General features: G+C 59.0%; 2 protein-coding genes across 2 annotated transcripts; one reads left to right on the top strand and one right to left on the bottom strand.

The window, feature by feature from the left end:
- Window positions 1-3,008: 3,008 nt before the first annotated feature.
- On the bottom strand, window positions 3,009-3,782 carry LOC132594486 (melanoma-associated antigen 8-like). The gene has a single exon (XM_060292126.1). It carries the CDS (start codon window positions 3,780-3,782, stop codon window positions 3,009-3,011), a length of 774 nt encoding a protein of 257 aa, XP_060148109.1.
- Window positions 3,783-9,595: 5,813 nt separating this feature from the next.
- LOC132594425 (paraneoplastic antigen Ma6E-like) lies at window positions 9,596-12,040 on the top strand. The gene is made up of 3 exons (XM_060291820.1): window positions 9,596-10,304; window positions 10,395-10,502; window positions 10,542-12,040. The coding sequence occupies exons 1-3, from the start codon at window positions 9,596-9,598 to the stop codon at window positions 12,038-12,040; spliced, it is 2,316 nt and encodes a 771-aa protein (XP_060147803.1).

Below are 12,040 nucleotides of genomic sequence, written 5' to 3'. Positions count from 1 at the left end.
CACCCTGATCGGGGACACCAGAGTCCTAGCCGGCTCTGCGGGTGGCTGACAGGACACGCCTGTGCCTCTCGCACTCAGGCTCAAAAACCAAAACCTCACGGTCACATTCAGAAGGCCATCAGCGTACTCAAACATTTGGGCATTACGTAGGGAATGATTTCAAAGTAAGTCGGAAGCACAGAGATTCGCCCCACATCCACGCGGCAATGATTATCACTTACCAACCACGAGGAGACTCGCCGAGTGCCTACATCACGTCCTGCCAGCTCCACCCGAACCATGATATTGGTCGAGGGGGGATGCTTCTCTGGGACTTTCAGATAAACATACATGCACGAGGTCATCAGGACCGGGGCCTAAGCGGCTCCTAGTCGGGGGACAGGCAGGGCAAAAGCCAGGCTGTGCAGACCGAGGCCAGGTTCTGGAGAGAGTGGGCGCTGTGGGCAGCAGGGTCACCCCTGAGGGGGACTCGGGGCTGGGCCCCACGGGGACGCCCCCGACCCCAACGGGGCCGTTCGGCAGCTGGCGGCTGCCCTCCTGACAGAGACTCAGCACAGCCCCGCGGGGACGGATGGGTGCAGCTCAGGGACCTAAGGGTGTGGGTTGCTTGAGGGAAATGCCCTCCGCCAGCTCCCTGTGGGGCAGCCTCTCTCTGGAACACCTCCAACCCTGCCCAGGGCCTTAAAGGCACAGAGTCTGGCATCTCACATCTAAGGGTCAAAGGTGCAGGACTTAAGACCCTGGGGGAGGAAACACAGTGGTCTGTGTCTGTGTTGTCATGGCTTGAGGACTAACCCCCGACCCCGGTGTGCCTTCGATACAGATGGCCGTGACAAAAATGCTTCTGCTCAGGATTCAATGGCAAAGGGTCATCACATGACCCCTCCTAAGTGAAGAGGACTCTGGCAGTGCTGTGTCCCCTCTTGTGCGGGGAGGAGAGGAAGACAAGATAGGGACGAGCACCTGACGGCTCTCCAATGCCACACTGCCTAGTAGAGGCTCAACAAAAGCAGCGCTTACCATTTGTGATGACAAAATCCCCTTCTTTTCCGGCAGGAGTGTCTGAGCAGGTTCCATTGGCCCTGAAATTCTCCACCTTTTCCAAGTGCCCACCTGCTATATGGCAGGTGCTTCAAATCCAGAATCCCACGTAATGTTCACGTTGTCGTATGGCGCTCAGCAGGGAGGGCTGCCTCTTTAGCCCCCGGCGCCGTCTGCACCTCCCACTGCAGTGACCTCCCAATCCCATTAGGCCCAGGAGTTGCCCCTTCCTTTCGATGCCAGGTCACAGCCCAAACCTGTGGGTCTCTGATGCCGCCATATTTCTGCACCTGCCTGAACGCGGGGACACTGGCGGACGTTGCTTCTTAGTGGCTAGGACTTATTTCTAGTATTATTCTGATCCCAGACTCTGTCCTTCTCCCCTCTGGAAATTGCTTTCTTTTCATGACATCTCAGAGAATTTGCAGCTCCATAGGAAACGGAATAGAAAACCAAAATTGCTGGTTCAAAATTGCTGTTCTGTGTGTTTTACTCCTGGAGCATTTATTATTCAATTTGGATGTGTGTGTGTGTGTGTGTGTGTGTGTCTGTCGGCATGGAGGGAAGGGTGGTGATTTCCCCAGCTGGGTGCAGCTCACGCAAAGCTCCCAGGATTCCAGTCACACGGCGACTCCTTTCCACTTCGGCAGCCTCTCTTCTTTCAAACCCCCTATTTTCATTCATTTCATCCCACTGAAATCTAGACCTTGCTCACAAGTGGCCAAAGTAAACTCCAGGTGACTAAAATGGTCGTTTCCATACAGTTGGTAATTGGCTCTCCCAGGGCAGGGAGAGGAGGGCCAGCCCCGGGAATACCGAGCAGGGCTTCAAAGAGCAAGACCCTCATTTCTCTGGAAATCCTTGCAGATGGCGGGTATGAAACACCTACCTCTTCACTGTGGCCCACTGCAATGCAACAAGAGCCAGCACCCCTTCCTTCCTGCCCCAGGGCGAGATTTCTCTCGGCTTTATCCATGACCCAGAAGGACATCTCACAGCAATGTCCCATTTCAGACTTTCCCCTGCAACCCAAGACACACCCTCTGCATGTCTGGCTGCTGCCACCACCCAGCTTCATCACCATCACCTCCCACAGAAGGAACCCCCGCTTCCCAAAGGCCCGAAGTGCCCTGGCTCGGGGCACTTAACACTCCAGGGCTCGCTCCTGGAGCCCCACCGCCTCGTCCCATGTTGTCTTATTCTGTGGGACTTAGGGGACGTCTCACCACCTTCCTCATGTGACAGTGGCTCCTAGACCATCACTCTAGGTGTGGGTGTGTCCTGCTTTTCCTAGCGTTCCCGCTACTAACACAGGCCCTTCCGGAGAGCAGAGGCTCCGTGGAGGTCTGCGGAATAAACAAACCAGTGGGCAGGGGGCTTATTGACGCAGATGAACCTTCTCCTACTTTCTTAAAATACCCGTGCAAATCCAACTCAACAGAGATAGTTCGTTTTATTTACAGAATGACAGACAAGACAGGGAAGAAAGAATTGGAACAACAATGGCTTTTATTTTCTATTTCTTCCCCCATCTATATCACTGCTAAGTACTTCCACATTTCCAGAGCAGTTCTGATTCCAATTCCCTGTTATCTTGTACACGGTCACAAAACGAACTGGGAGATTTCCCAACCTCTCTTACAAAACAGCAAAACTCTTGTTCTTCAACTGAATTAGTGCAAATACCTGTGGGATTAACATCATACACAAAGTTAGACACTGAAGCTTGTTTAGTCTTCTATTCAAAGAACCAACATTTGAAAAATTCCTAAAGAAAACGACATGGAAGTCCATGTCAACATACACAACAGGAACCCAAAATGCTGCACACCGGCTTCCCCCAACTCGCCCGGCTCTCACTGCTTAGAAGGCTGACCGCTCCCTCTTCAAACTCAGAGTGAAGGAGCAGCCCCCCTTCCTGCCCCACGGGAGAAGCTGCTGGACGTGGGACTGGCTGCTGCACTGGCTCAGGCTCCCTCTTCCTCATCGCTCACACTCCCTGCAGACACGGATGGGAAGAACCTGGGATCCATGCTATTGATCCTGAGCAGATGCTGCAGGACCTGACACTTGCTGGCCTCCGCGTAGGCCCGGGGACCCCACAGGAACTCGTAGCGGGCAGGGTCGCTGTGGGGCACCTGCCGGTACTTCAGGTAGCCCGTCTGCACCCACACTTCGGTGAGCAGCTCCCTCCCGCCACAAAACCCCAGGGTGCCTAGCTTTCCCCACACCTCCTCCTCAGGGACGCGGTCACCGAACAGGGTGACCATGGTCAGGACCAGCAGAGGGAGGCTGGCCTCGGGCGTGCGCTGCCAGTCGCTCAGCACTGCATCCCAGGTGAGGCCCAGGGTGGGGACCAGGACGTAGGTGCGCTCGCGGGGGTCCACCACCTTCACGTCCACGCCAAACAGCAGCTGCAGGCACTCGCAAACGAGGCGGAAGACCACGGGGAAGTGGTCCCGATGCTCCCGGAGGACCGTAATCAGCATCTCCGCCTCGGAGGTCGGCTCCCCGGTACGAAACTTGACGAGCAGGAACCCCACCAGGTCAGCCATCAGCGCAACAAGTGCCTCACGGGACAAGGGCTCAGCATAGGCGGAGAAGGAGGGGGCGCCAGGGGAGGCGGAGGACGAGGGGGATGCGGCCTCCTCCCCCGCAGCCCCCAGCAGCGGCTCCTCCACAGGACCCTGGGCCGGGACTGGGGCCTCAAGGTCGGCCTCAGGCTGGCGGAGCTCACTCATCTCGACCAGGGGCCTGATCACTGGGGTCGGTCCGCCCACGGGAGTGTGGGCAGGGGACCTCGTACCTGGGGTAGAGAGGGGGTGTGAGTGGCCTCGGCGGAGAAAGGCACCCTGGGCAGCCCTGACAAAGGCCACTTACAGGTCTCGTCTCAAGGGCTGCCCTCGGGCCTCACAGGGGCGCTCCTCCCGGGTGGCCTGTCCCCTGCCAACCTGAAGAAGGAAGTGAGGGGGCTCCTCAGGGTGCAGCCAGCACGGCCCCAGGTTCTGGGGCTGACAGGGCGGTGGGGTGACTTGGGTGTTGTGGGGTCCCCTCTGTTCTGGGAGGGGGAGCCCCTGGGTACACACTCAGGGCACGCACCTCCCCTTGGCTCCTGGCGCTGCCTGGGCCTCCTCTGCCCTGTGCCCTGAGGACACGGTCCTCAGACCTGGGCCTTCGCCTCCCGGTTCCTGGAGCCCCTGTAAGAGGAATGGAGGGCGCACCTCTTGTGTACACTGTGGCACAGCTCTGGGCCTCGGTGCTGGTAGGAGGATTGGGCCGGACTCTGTGAGGTCCCCCCAGTTCTGAGTTCTGGGGTGGGTGGTCCCCTCGGGGCTCGCTCGTCGTGCTCACTGTTCCCCTTAAGGGCCTGGACCCTCCCCTTTGCAGGCCGGAAGGGAAACTCAGAACAGGACCCCGAATCTGAACAGAAAGCAGTGAGGGGGCCCCACAGGTGGCCGCACCTGCCCAGGGCCTCCCGAGGGTCCTAGGATGGGGAGATGCTGGGTCCTCACCTCCTCCTCACATCCTGCCTGGCCTCCCAGCGCTGACCACAGGGGCAGGTTTCTGTTGAGGCCCCTGTTCCAGGGCTGGGGGTCTGCTCAGTCCTCCCTCGGGGTCCTGGGAGTCCACCCTCTGGACCTGAAGGCTCACCCCTCACACCAAACACCTGACCTCCTGAGGACCCCGACCCAGAGGTCAGGAAACATCTCATCTGCTGACCGTGCCCTGGCGCCTCCAAGGCCCCCGCGGAAGGGCAAAGGATCCCTCCCTGTGTTGGGGTCTAACGTCCTCAGTCCTTCCTTCCTCGCGTGCAGGCTGGACTCTGGGCAGGACCTGGGATTGTCCCGTCTGCCAGTGTGAGTCCCTGCTCCTTACACCAGGTCTCCAGTCTCTCCGAGACCCTGACGTCAGGACGTCAGGACAGGCCTACCGTGCTCATCCCACCCCGGGGCCTCCCACGGCCACCTGCAAGGGCGGTGATCTGGTGGGTCCCTTTTGTCCTCCCTCAGGGTCCCCTCAGTCCTGCCTAAGGGCCCTAACCTTAGTCCACCAGGGACCTGACATTTTACCCTCTGCCCTCATGAGACCCCGCCCCTTATCCCAGGTCCCCAGCTTCTCTGACACCCGGATGTCAGGAAGTGCTGCACGTGACGGCCTCCCAGGGCCAACTGAGTTCTGGGTTGCAGGCTGCCCTCAGTGCTCCCTCAGGGCCCTCACCTTGACTCCACACAGGACCTGCGATTCTCCGCAGTGCCCAGCAGACACCCCGCCCCTTATACCCCCTCTGCAGCCTCTCTGATACCCCGCCCCGTGCTCCCCCTCTCCAGGGTGTCTGAGACCCAGATGTCAGGAAGTGCTGCACGTGCTCATCCCGCCCTATGGCCTCCCAGGGCCAACTCTGTTCTGGGGTCCAGGCTCCCCTCAGTCCTCCCTCAGGGCACTCACCTTGACTCAACGAAGGACCTGGGATTCTCCCCGTGCCCACCAGACACCCCGACCCTTATACTGCCTCCCTAGCCTCTCTGAGACCCCGCCCCGTGCTCCCCCTCCGCAGCGTCTCTGAGACCCGGATGTCAGGAAGTGCTGCACGTGCTCATCCCGCCCTATGGCCTCCCAGGGCCAACTCTGTTCTGGGGTCCAGGCTCCCCTCAGTCCTCCCTCAGGGCCCTCACCTTGACTCCACGCAGGACCTGGGATTCTCTCCCGTACCCATCAGACACCCCGACCCTTATACCGCCTACCCAGCCTCTCTGAGACCCCGCCCCGTGCTCCCCCTCCCCAGCGCCTCTGAGACCCGGATGTCAGGAACTGCTCTACGTGCTCATCCCGCCCTATGGCCTCCCAGGGCCAACTCTGTTCTGGGGTCCAGGCTCCCCTCAGTCCTCCCTCAGGGCCCTCACCTTGACTCCACGGAGGACCTGGGATTCTCTCCCGTGCCCACCAGACACCCCGACCCTTATACCCCCTCCCTAGCCTCTCTGAGACCCCGCCCCGTACTCCCCTCCCCAGCGTCTCTGAGACCCGGATGTCAGGAAGTGCTGCACGTGCTCATCCCGCCCTTTGGCTTCCCAGGTCCAACTGTGTTCTGGGGTCCAGGCTCCCCTCAGTCCTCCCTCAGGCCCTGGGAAGTGATTAGCCCATGAGGGGGGAGCCCTCATGAATGAGATTACCTCCCTTATAAAAGAGGCCCCAGACGGCTGCCTCATCCTCTTGTGCCATGTGAGAAGATGGCTAGTTGATACAACTAGACAAGAAACCAGTCCATATAAAGAAGAGCTTTATTACTATTATTTATTACTCAGCCGTACAAAGGAACGAAATTGGGTCATTTGTAGAGATGTGGATGGATCTAGAGACTGTCATACAGAGTGAAGGAAGTCAGAAAGAGAGAAACAAATATCGTGTATTAATGCACATATGTGGAACCTAGATAAATGGTACAGATGAACCGGTTTGCAGGGCAGAAATAGAGACACAGATGTAGAGCACAAACATATGGGCACCAAGGTGAGAAAATGGTGGGGGCGGGCGGGGGGTGTGATGAATTGGGAGATTGGGATTGACAAATGTACACTAATATGTATAAAATGGGTAACTCATAAGAACCTGCTGTATAAAAAAATACATAAAATAAAATTCAAAAGTTAAAACAAACCAAAGAAATAAGAATAGGTTTATGACATTATCAATCACAGTAGAAAACCACCTGTAAAGACAAATGGACGTACTTGCCACAACGGGCTCTGCATCGCCAAGTTCGCTCCCCCAACTCCGCAGCCTCGCAGGAGGCCTTCCTATTGGTGGAAGGCCAATGGGCGTGTCTTTTGCTTCCGGAGGCGCCAAGCCTTGGGACCTCAGGCCCTCAGTGCGCATGGCTACTGCTGCTTCCGTAGCAGAGCGCCTCCTCACGTGCTCTTCTGATCCAACCAGTTTCTCGGTAAAGAGACGTCTAGAACTTTCTCCCTCATCTTCCTGGGGCTTCCGGGAGCACCCGGAAGCCCACGTGGCGTTCGCACAGAGTGCCTGGGACAGTCGGCGGCACAGTTCCTGGCTGCTCTGCTGAGACGAGTTCTTCAGCCCCTCGTGAGCGGGACTCCGGAGCCATCCACAGAGTCAGAGCGAGTCAGGAGACAGGCGGGGGCTTTGCCGGGGGCTGGACTCCGCAGGTACCGGGGGCCCCGGGAAGGAGTGGAGGTCGGGGGAGGGCTACGGGCTGCTCGGTTGGGAGTGGGGGAGCGGCGGCGGAGGGTAGCGGGCTGAAGGGGGGCTGAGGGAAGGGTCCCCCAGTGAGCGGGTCAGAGGGGAGGACCGCTGGCTTCCGGGGTGGCTGGTGGGGGGCGTTCTGGAGTCGGGGTGCAGAGGGTGGGGCTAATGGCTAAGCGTGGGGGGGGGCCTGAGCGGAGGGCTTCCTACTGGTCAGGTGGGGCCGGCTTTGGGGGCCAGAGGAGAGGACGACTGGCTGCGGGGGTTGGGAGGACGGGGAGGACGGGAAGGGCGGGCCCCACCCCCGGGGCCGAGACGGGAGGGGAGGGCTAACGGCTGCTGCGTGTGGCGGGAGGAAGGGGGAGCTACTCCTGGCTGAGGCGGGGGTCGATGGGGAGGACTCCCGGGCGCGGGTGCGGTAGGCGTTAGGGGAGCTCCCGCCGGGGTGGGGCGTGGGGTGGGGGGGGAGGACGCTCGTGGCAGTTAGGGGGCTCCGGCTCCCGGGTGGGCGGGGGCAAGACGGGTGGGCTTTGCGTCTGGGGTACGAGAAGCGAGAGCCCCTGGCGCTGAGTGTGCTCGGGGGAGGACTCCCCGGTGTGGGGAGGTGAGAGAGGCAGTCTGACCTCTACGCATGGCGGGGTGCCCGGCTTCCAGGGCCCAGAGCGGAGCGCCACCAGCTGGTGGGTGGGGGAGGGTATATGGAGGGGATGTAGTGCGAGGGGTCGGGGAGGAGCCGCCTGGCCACGGGGGGGCGTAAGTGAAGCTGAGAGGGGGAGGCGCTGGGGCTGCTGTGATCCGGTGGAGGCTGTTGGCCATGGCAGATGGATTTGTGGGGGTCCAGGGAGGGGCTCTGGCCCACTGCATTAGGCATCGAGAGCTTCAGGTCGCCTCTGTCCGGGTGGCACAGGAATTGCAGAGGTGGGTGGGCAGGGCAAGACCCTGGCCTCCACACAGAGTACACAGATTCTTTACGAGGGTGCTTTGCACATTCACCCGGACACGCCATACCAGAGTTGTAAAACAGTCTCCATAAATTTAGCAGTATTGCAAGTTTCCATGATAAGTTTTCTCATCACGGGGGAATTTTATTTGATGGTACTAATGATAATATATCTTCAAATATTGGGAAACCCATGGATCAAAGAGAAAAATCACAGGGGGACTTAGAAAATATTTCCAAGTGAATACTAAAAAAGCACAACTTACCAAAATTAGTGGGAGGCAGCAAAAAGCGACAGGAGGAAACTGTATTCCTCTAAATGCTTCTGTTAGAAAAGAGTCAGGACATAAAATCAGTGAGCTAACAGTCCATTGAGAGATGCTAGAAGAAGAAGAGCAAAGGAAACATAAAATGAAGTAATAAGAGAGCTAAGAGAGGAAATCAGTGATAGAAAGCAAATTATGGACACGGTGAACGAAGCCACGCACTTCTTTCAAAAGAGCAAGGAAACCGAGAAAGTCCTACAACGATGAATCACGGAAACATAGAAAGAACGCTGATCCCCAATATGAGGAATGAAAGAGGGCCAACGTTACGGATCAGATGTACATTAACAAAGAGGATATAGGGGAATATTATGGGACATTATGGAAATGTTTATGCTAACAAATTGGAAGACTTGAAAAATTCCTTGGGAAAAAGGCAGCTTCCTAAAACTGAGGCCAGAAATGTAGAAAAGGTGACGAGCCTTCTATCTGTCTTTTTTAAAAAAATTATTTTATTTTACTTTATTATTGTTTCTTGAGTCGTACGCAACAAGTGCTCTTTTGTTATTATTTTTAAATTGTATTTTTACTTTGGGCTGCGTTGGGTCTTTGTTGCTGCGCGCGGGCTTTCTCTAGGTGCAGCGAGCGGGGGCTACTCTTCGTTGCGGTGCGCAGGCCTCTCATTACGGTGGCTTCTCTTGTTGCAGAGCACGGGCTCCAGGCATGTGGGCTTCAGAGGTTGTGTCACGTGGACTCAGTAGTTGTGGCTCGTGGGCTCTAGAGCGCTGGGTCAGTGGTTGTGGCGCGTGGGGTTAGTTGCTCCGCGGCTTGTGGGATCTTCCCGGACCAGGGATCGAACCTGTGTCCCCTGCACTGGCAGGTGGATTCTTAACCACTGCGCCACCAGGGAAGTCCCTAGCCTTCTATCTTGTAAATAAATGTAATTTATAAAAAAAGTTTCCTAAAGTCAAACAAACCAAACAGGGCAGGGAGGTGCTCCAGGCTGCTGCTGTGAGGGGCACTAGGGTGGGCTGTGTGGCACAAACATGATTCTCTCCTCTTTGCACCCACAGGCCGATTCCCACACTTCAACAGCCTGTGCACACCTGTTTGATCGCTTCCCCCCACCCTCAGGTCCTCAAAGATGGCGATGGCTCTGGCGGTATTGCGGGACTGGTGCAGGTCGATGGGCGTGAACGCTCAGCGATCTCTGCTCATCCTGGGAATCCCAGATGACTGCAAAGACCAGGAATTCCAGGAGGCTGTGCAGGCTGCCCTGCGTTCCCTGGGCAGGTACCGAGTGCTGGGCAAGGTCTACAGAAAGGAGCTGGGGTCGAGTGTTGCCCTGGTCGAGTTTGCTGAGTGTTTAAATCGAAGCTTGCTCCCCCGCCAAATACCAGGCAAGGGAGGGCCCTGGACTGTGGTCTGCCTGCCCCAGGCCCCTGATGCTGATTCACAGGATAGACCCAGTTGCCCTGCGCAGCCCCAGGGACAAGCAGTGGTTGGCAGGGCGGGTGAGGCAGGAACTGCAGGTCACTCAGGAACTGCAGGGGAGGAGGAGGCTGCAGGGGAGGCGGGAGTCGCAGGTATGGAGGGAGACACAGGTGAGGAGGAAGCCTTAGGTGAGGAGGGAGCTGAACATGAGGAGGGAGCTGCAGGTGAGGAGAGAGCTGAAGGTGAGGCAGGAGCTGCAGGTGAGGAGGGAGCTGAAGGTGAGGAGGGAGCTGAAGGTGAGGGAGGTGCAGGTGAGGAGGGAGCTGCAGGTGAGGAGGGGGCTGAAGGTGAGGCAGGAGATGCAGGTGAGGAGGGAGCTGTAGGTGAGGCAGGAGATGCAGGTGAGGAAGGAGCTTCAGGTGAGGAGGGAGCCTCAGGTGAGGCAGGAGCTGCAGGTGGGGAAAGATCTGAGGGTCAAGCAGGAGCTGAAGGTGAAGCAGGAGTGTCAGATGAGGAAGGAGCTGCAGGTGACGACGGAACCTCAGGTGAGGCAGGAGTTGCAAGTGAGGCAGGAGCTGCAGGTGAGGAAGGAGCTGCAGGTGAAGCAGGAGATGAAGGTGAAGCAGGAGCTGAGTCAGATGAGGAAGGAGCTGCAGGTGAGGAGGGAGCTGAAGGTGAGGAGGGAGCTGAAGGTGAGGAGGGAGCTGCAGGTGAGGAAGGAGCTGCAGGTGCGGAAGGAGCTGAGGGTCAAGCAGGAGCTGAGGGTCAAGCAGGAGCTGAAGGTCAAGCAGGAGCTGAGTCAGATGAGGAAGGAGCTGCAGGTTACAGAAATGTTGCAGGCGTGGCAGGACTTCTGAGTGTGGCAGGACTTCTGAGTATGGCAGAACCCACGGGCGGGGCAATGGCTGCGCCTGAGGAAGCAGTTGTGACAGCGGCAGGCGCCATGGGTGAGGCAGGGCCCGGGACCCAGCAGTGGAGGCAGGCCTCGCAGCCCGTGCTGGACAGCATGGGCTACCAGGAGCTGGGAACCTTCTCTGGGATGGAAGAGCCGGGCCACGGGGAAGGGTCCTCTGAGAGCTGGCTGGAGCAGGCCAGCCACACGCTGCACCTGTGGCGCCACGTGTCTGAGAGGGAGAGGCGGAGGAGGCTGGTGGAGAGCTTGCGCGGCCCCGCGCTGGACCTCCTGCGTGGCCTCCTGGCGGAAGATCCCGAGCTGGCTGCCCAGGACTGCCTGGCCGCGCTGGTGCAGGTGTTTGGGAACAAGGACCCCCGGGGGAGTGCTCGGCTGAAGTTCGTGACCTGTGCCCAGCGGCCCCAGGAGACTCTCTCTGCGTACGTGATGCGCCTGGAAGGCCTGCTGCAGTCGGCCCTGGAGAAGGGGGCCATCCACCCGGCCATGGCGGACCAGGCACGCGCCCGGCAGGTGCTGACACGGGCCCAGCTGAACGACACGCTCCGGGACACGCTGAGGAGGAGGCGGCTGATGAGGAGGCCTCCCGGCTTTGCGGGGATGCTGCGGCTCATCCAGAAGACCGAGGCCTGGGACGCCGACCTGGCTAGCAGGGAGCACTTCCCAGGGCAGGAAGAGGCCCGTGTGGACGTTGCAGTCCTGGCAGCAGCCGCCCAGGCCGCCCCGGCCCATGAGGCCATCACCGCAGGCACCACTGCACATGGTGAAGATACCACCGCCCAGGCCGCCCGTTCCAAGGAAGGGAGCGTCGAGGACCACCCGGCACGTGAGGAGGCCAGTGCGGCAGTTGCTGGCACTGCCAAGGCTGGCGAGGTGGCCCCTGAAGACCATGGTGCCACCAGGGCAGCCCCTGAAGACCATGGTGCCGCCAGGGCAGCCCCTGGCCCTGGGGAGACCAGCAACGCGTCCACGGCCATTCAGGAAGATGGAAGTGCTGCCGCCCCTGCGGACCTAGGTCAGGCAGGACCCTCAGATGCCCCCGGAGTCCCCATGCCTGGCCGGATGGGCAGTGCTTCCCCGGTGGCCCCAGGAGGTCCTGGCTGGGAGCCAGAGGGCCTCGCCCAGGCAGAAGGCCAGGAGGCCGAGGAGACCCCCGAGGAGGGGCTCAAGCCCATCCCAGAAGAGCCGGGAAATGAGGACGGGGCTGCAGAGATGAGCCCCCCAGGGTGCATCTCAGGCCAGTAG

The sequence above is a fragment of the Globicephala melas genome, chromosome X (genome assembly GCF_963455315.2).
Source record: "Globicephala melas chromosome X, mGloMel1.2, whole genome shotgun sequence".
Classification (NCBI taxonomy): domain Eukaryota; kingdom Metazoa; phylum Chordata; class Mammalia; order Artiodactyla; family Delphinidae; genus Globicephala; species Globicephala melas.
The sequence above is the reverse complement of the archived record's forward strand: the minus strand, read 5'-3'. Positions and strand labels throughout refer to the sequence as shown.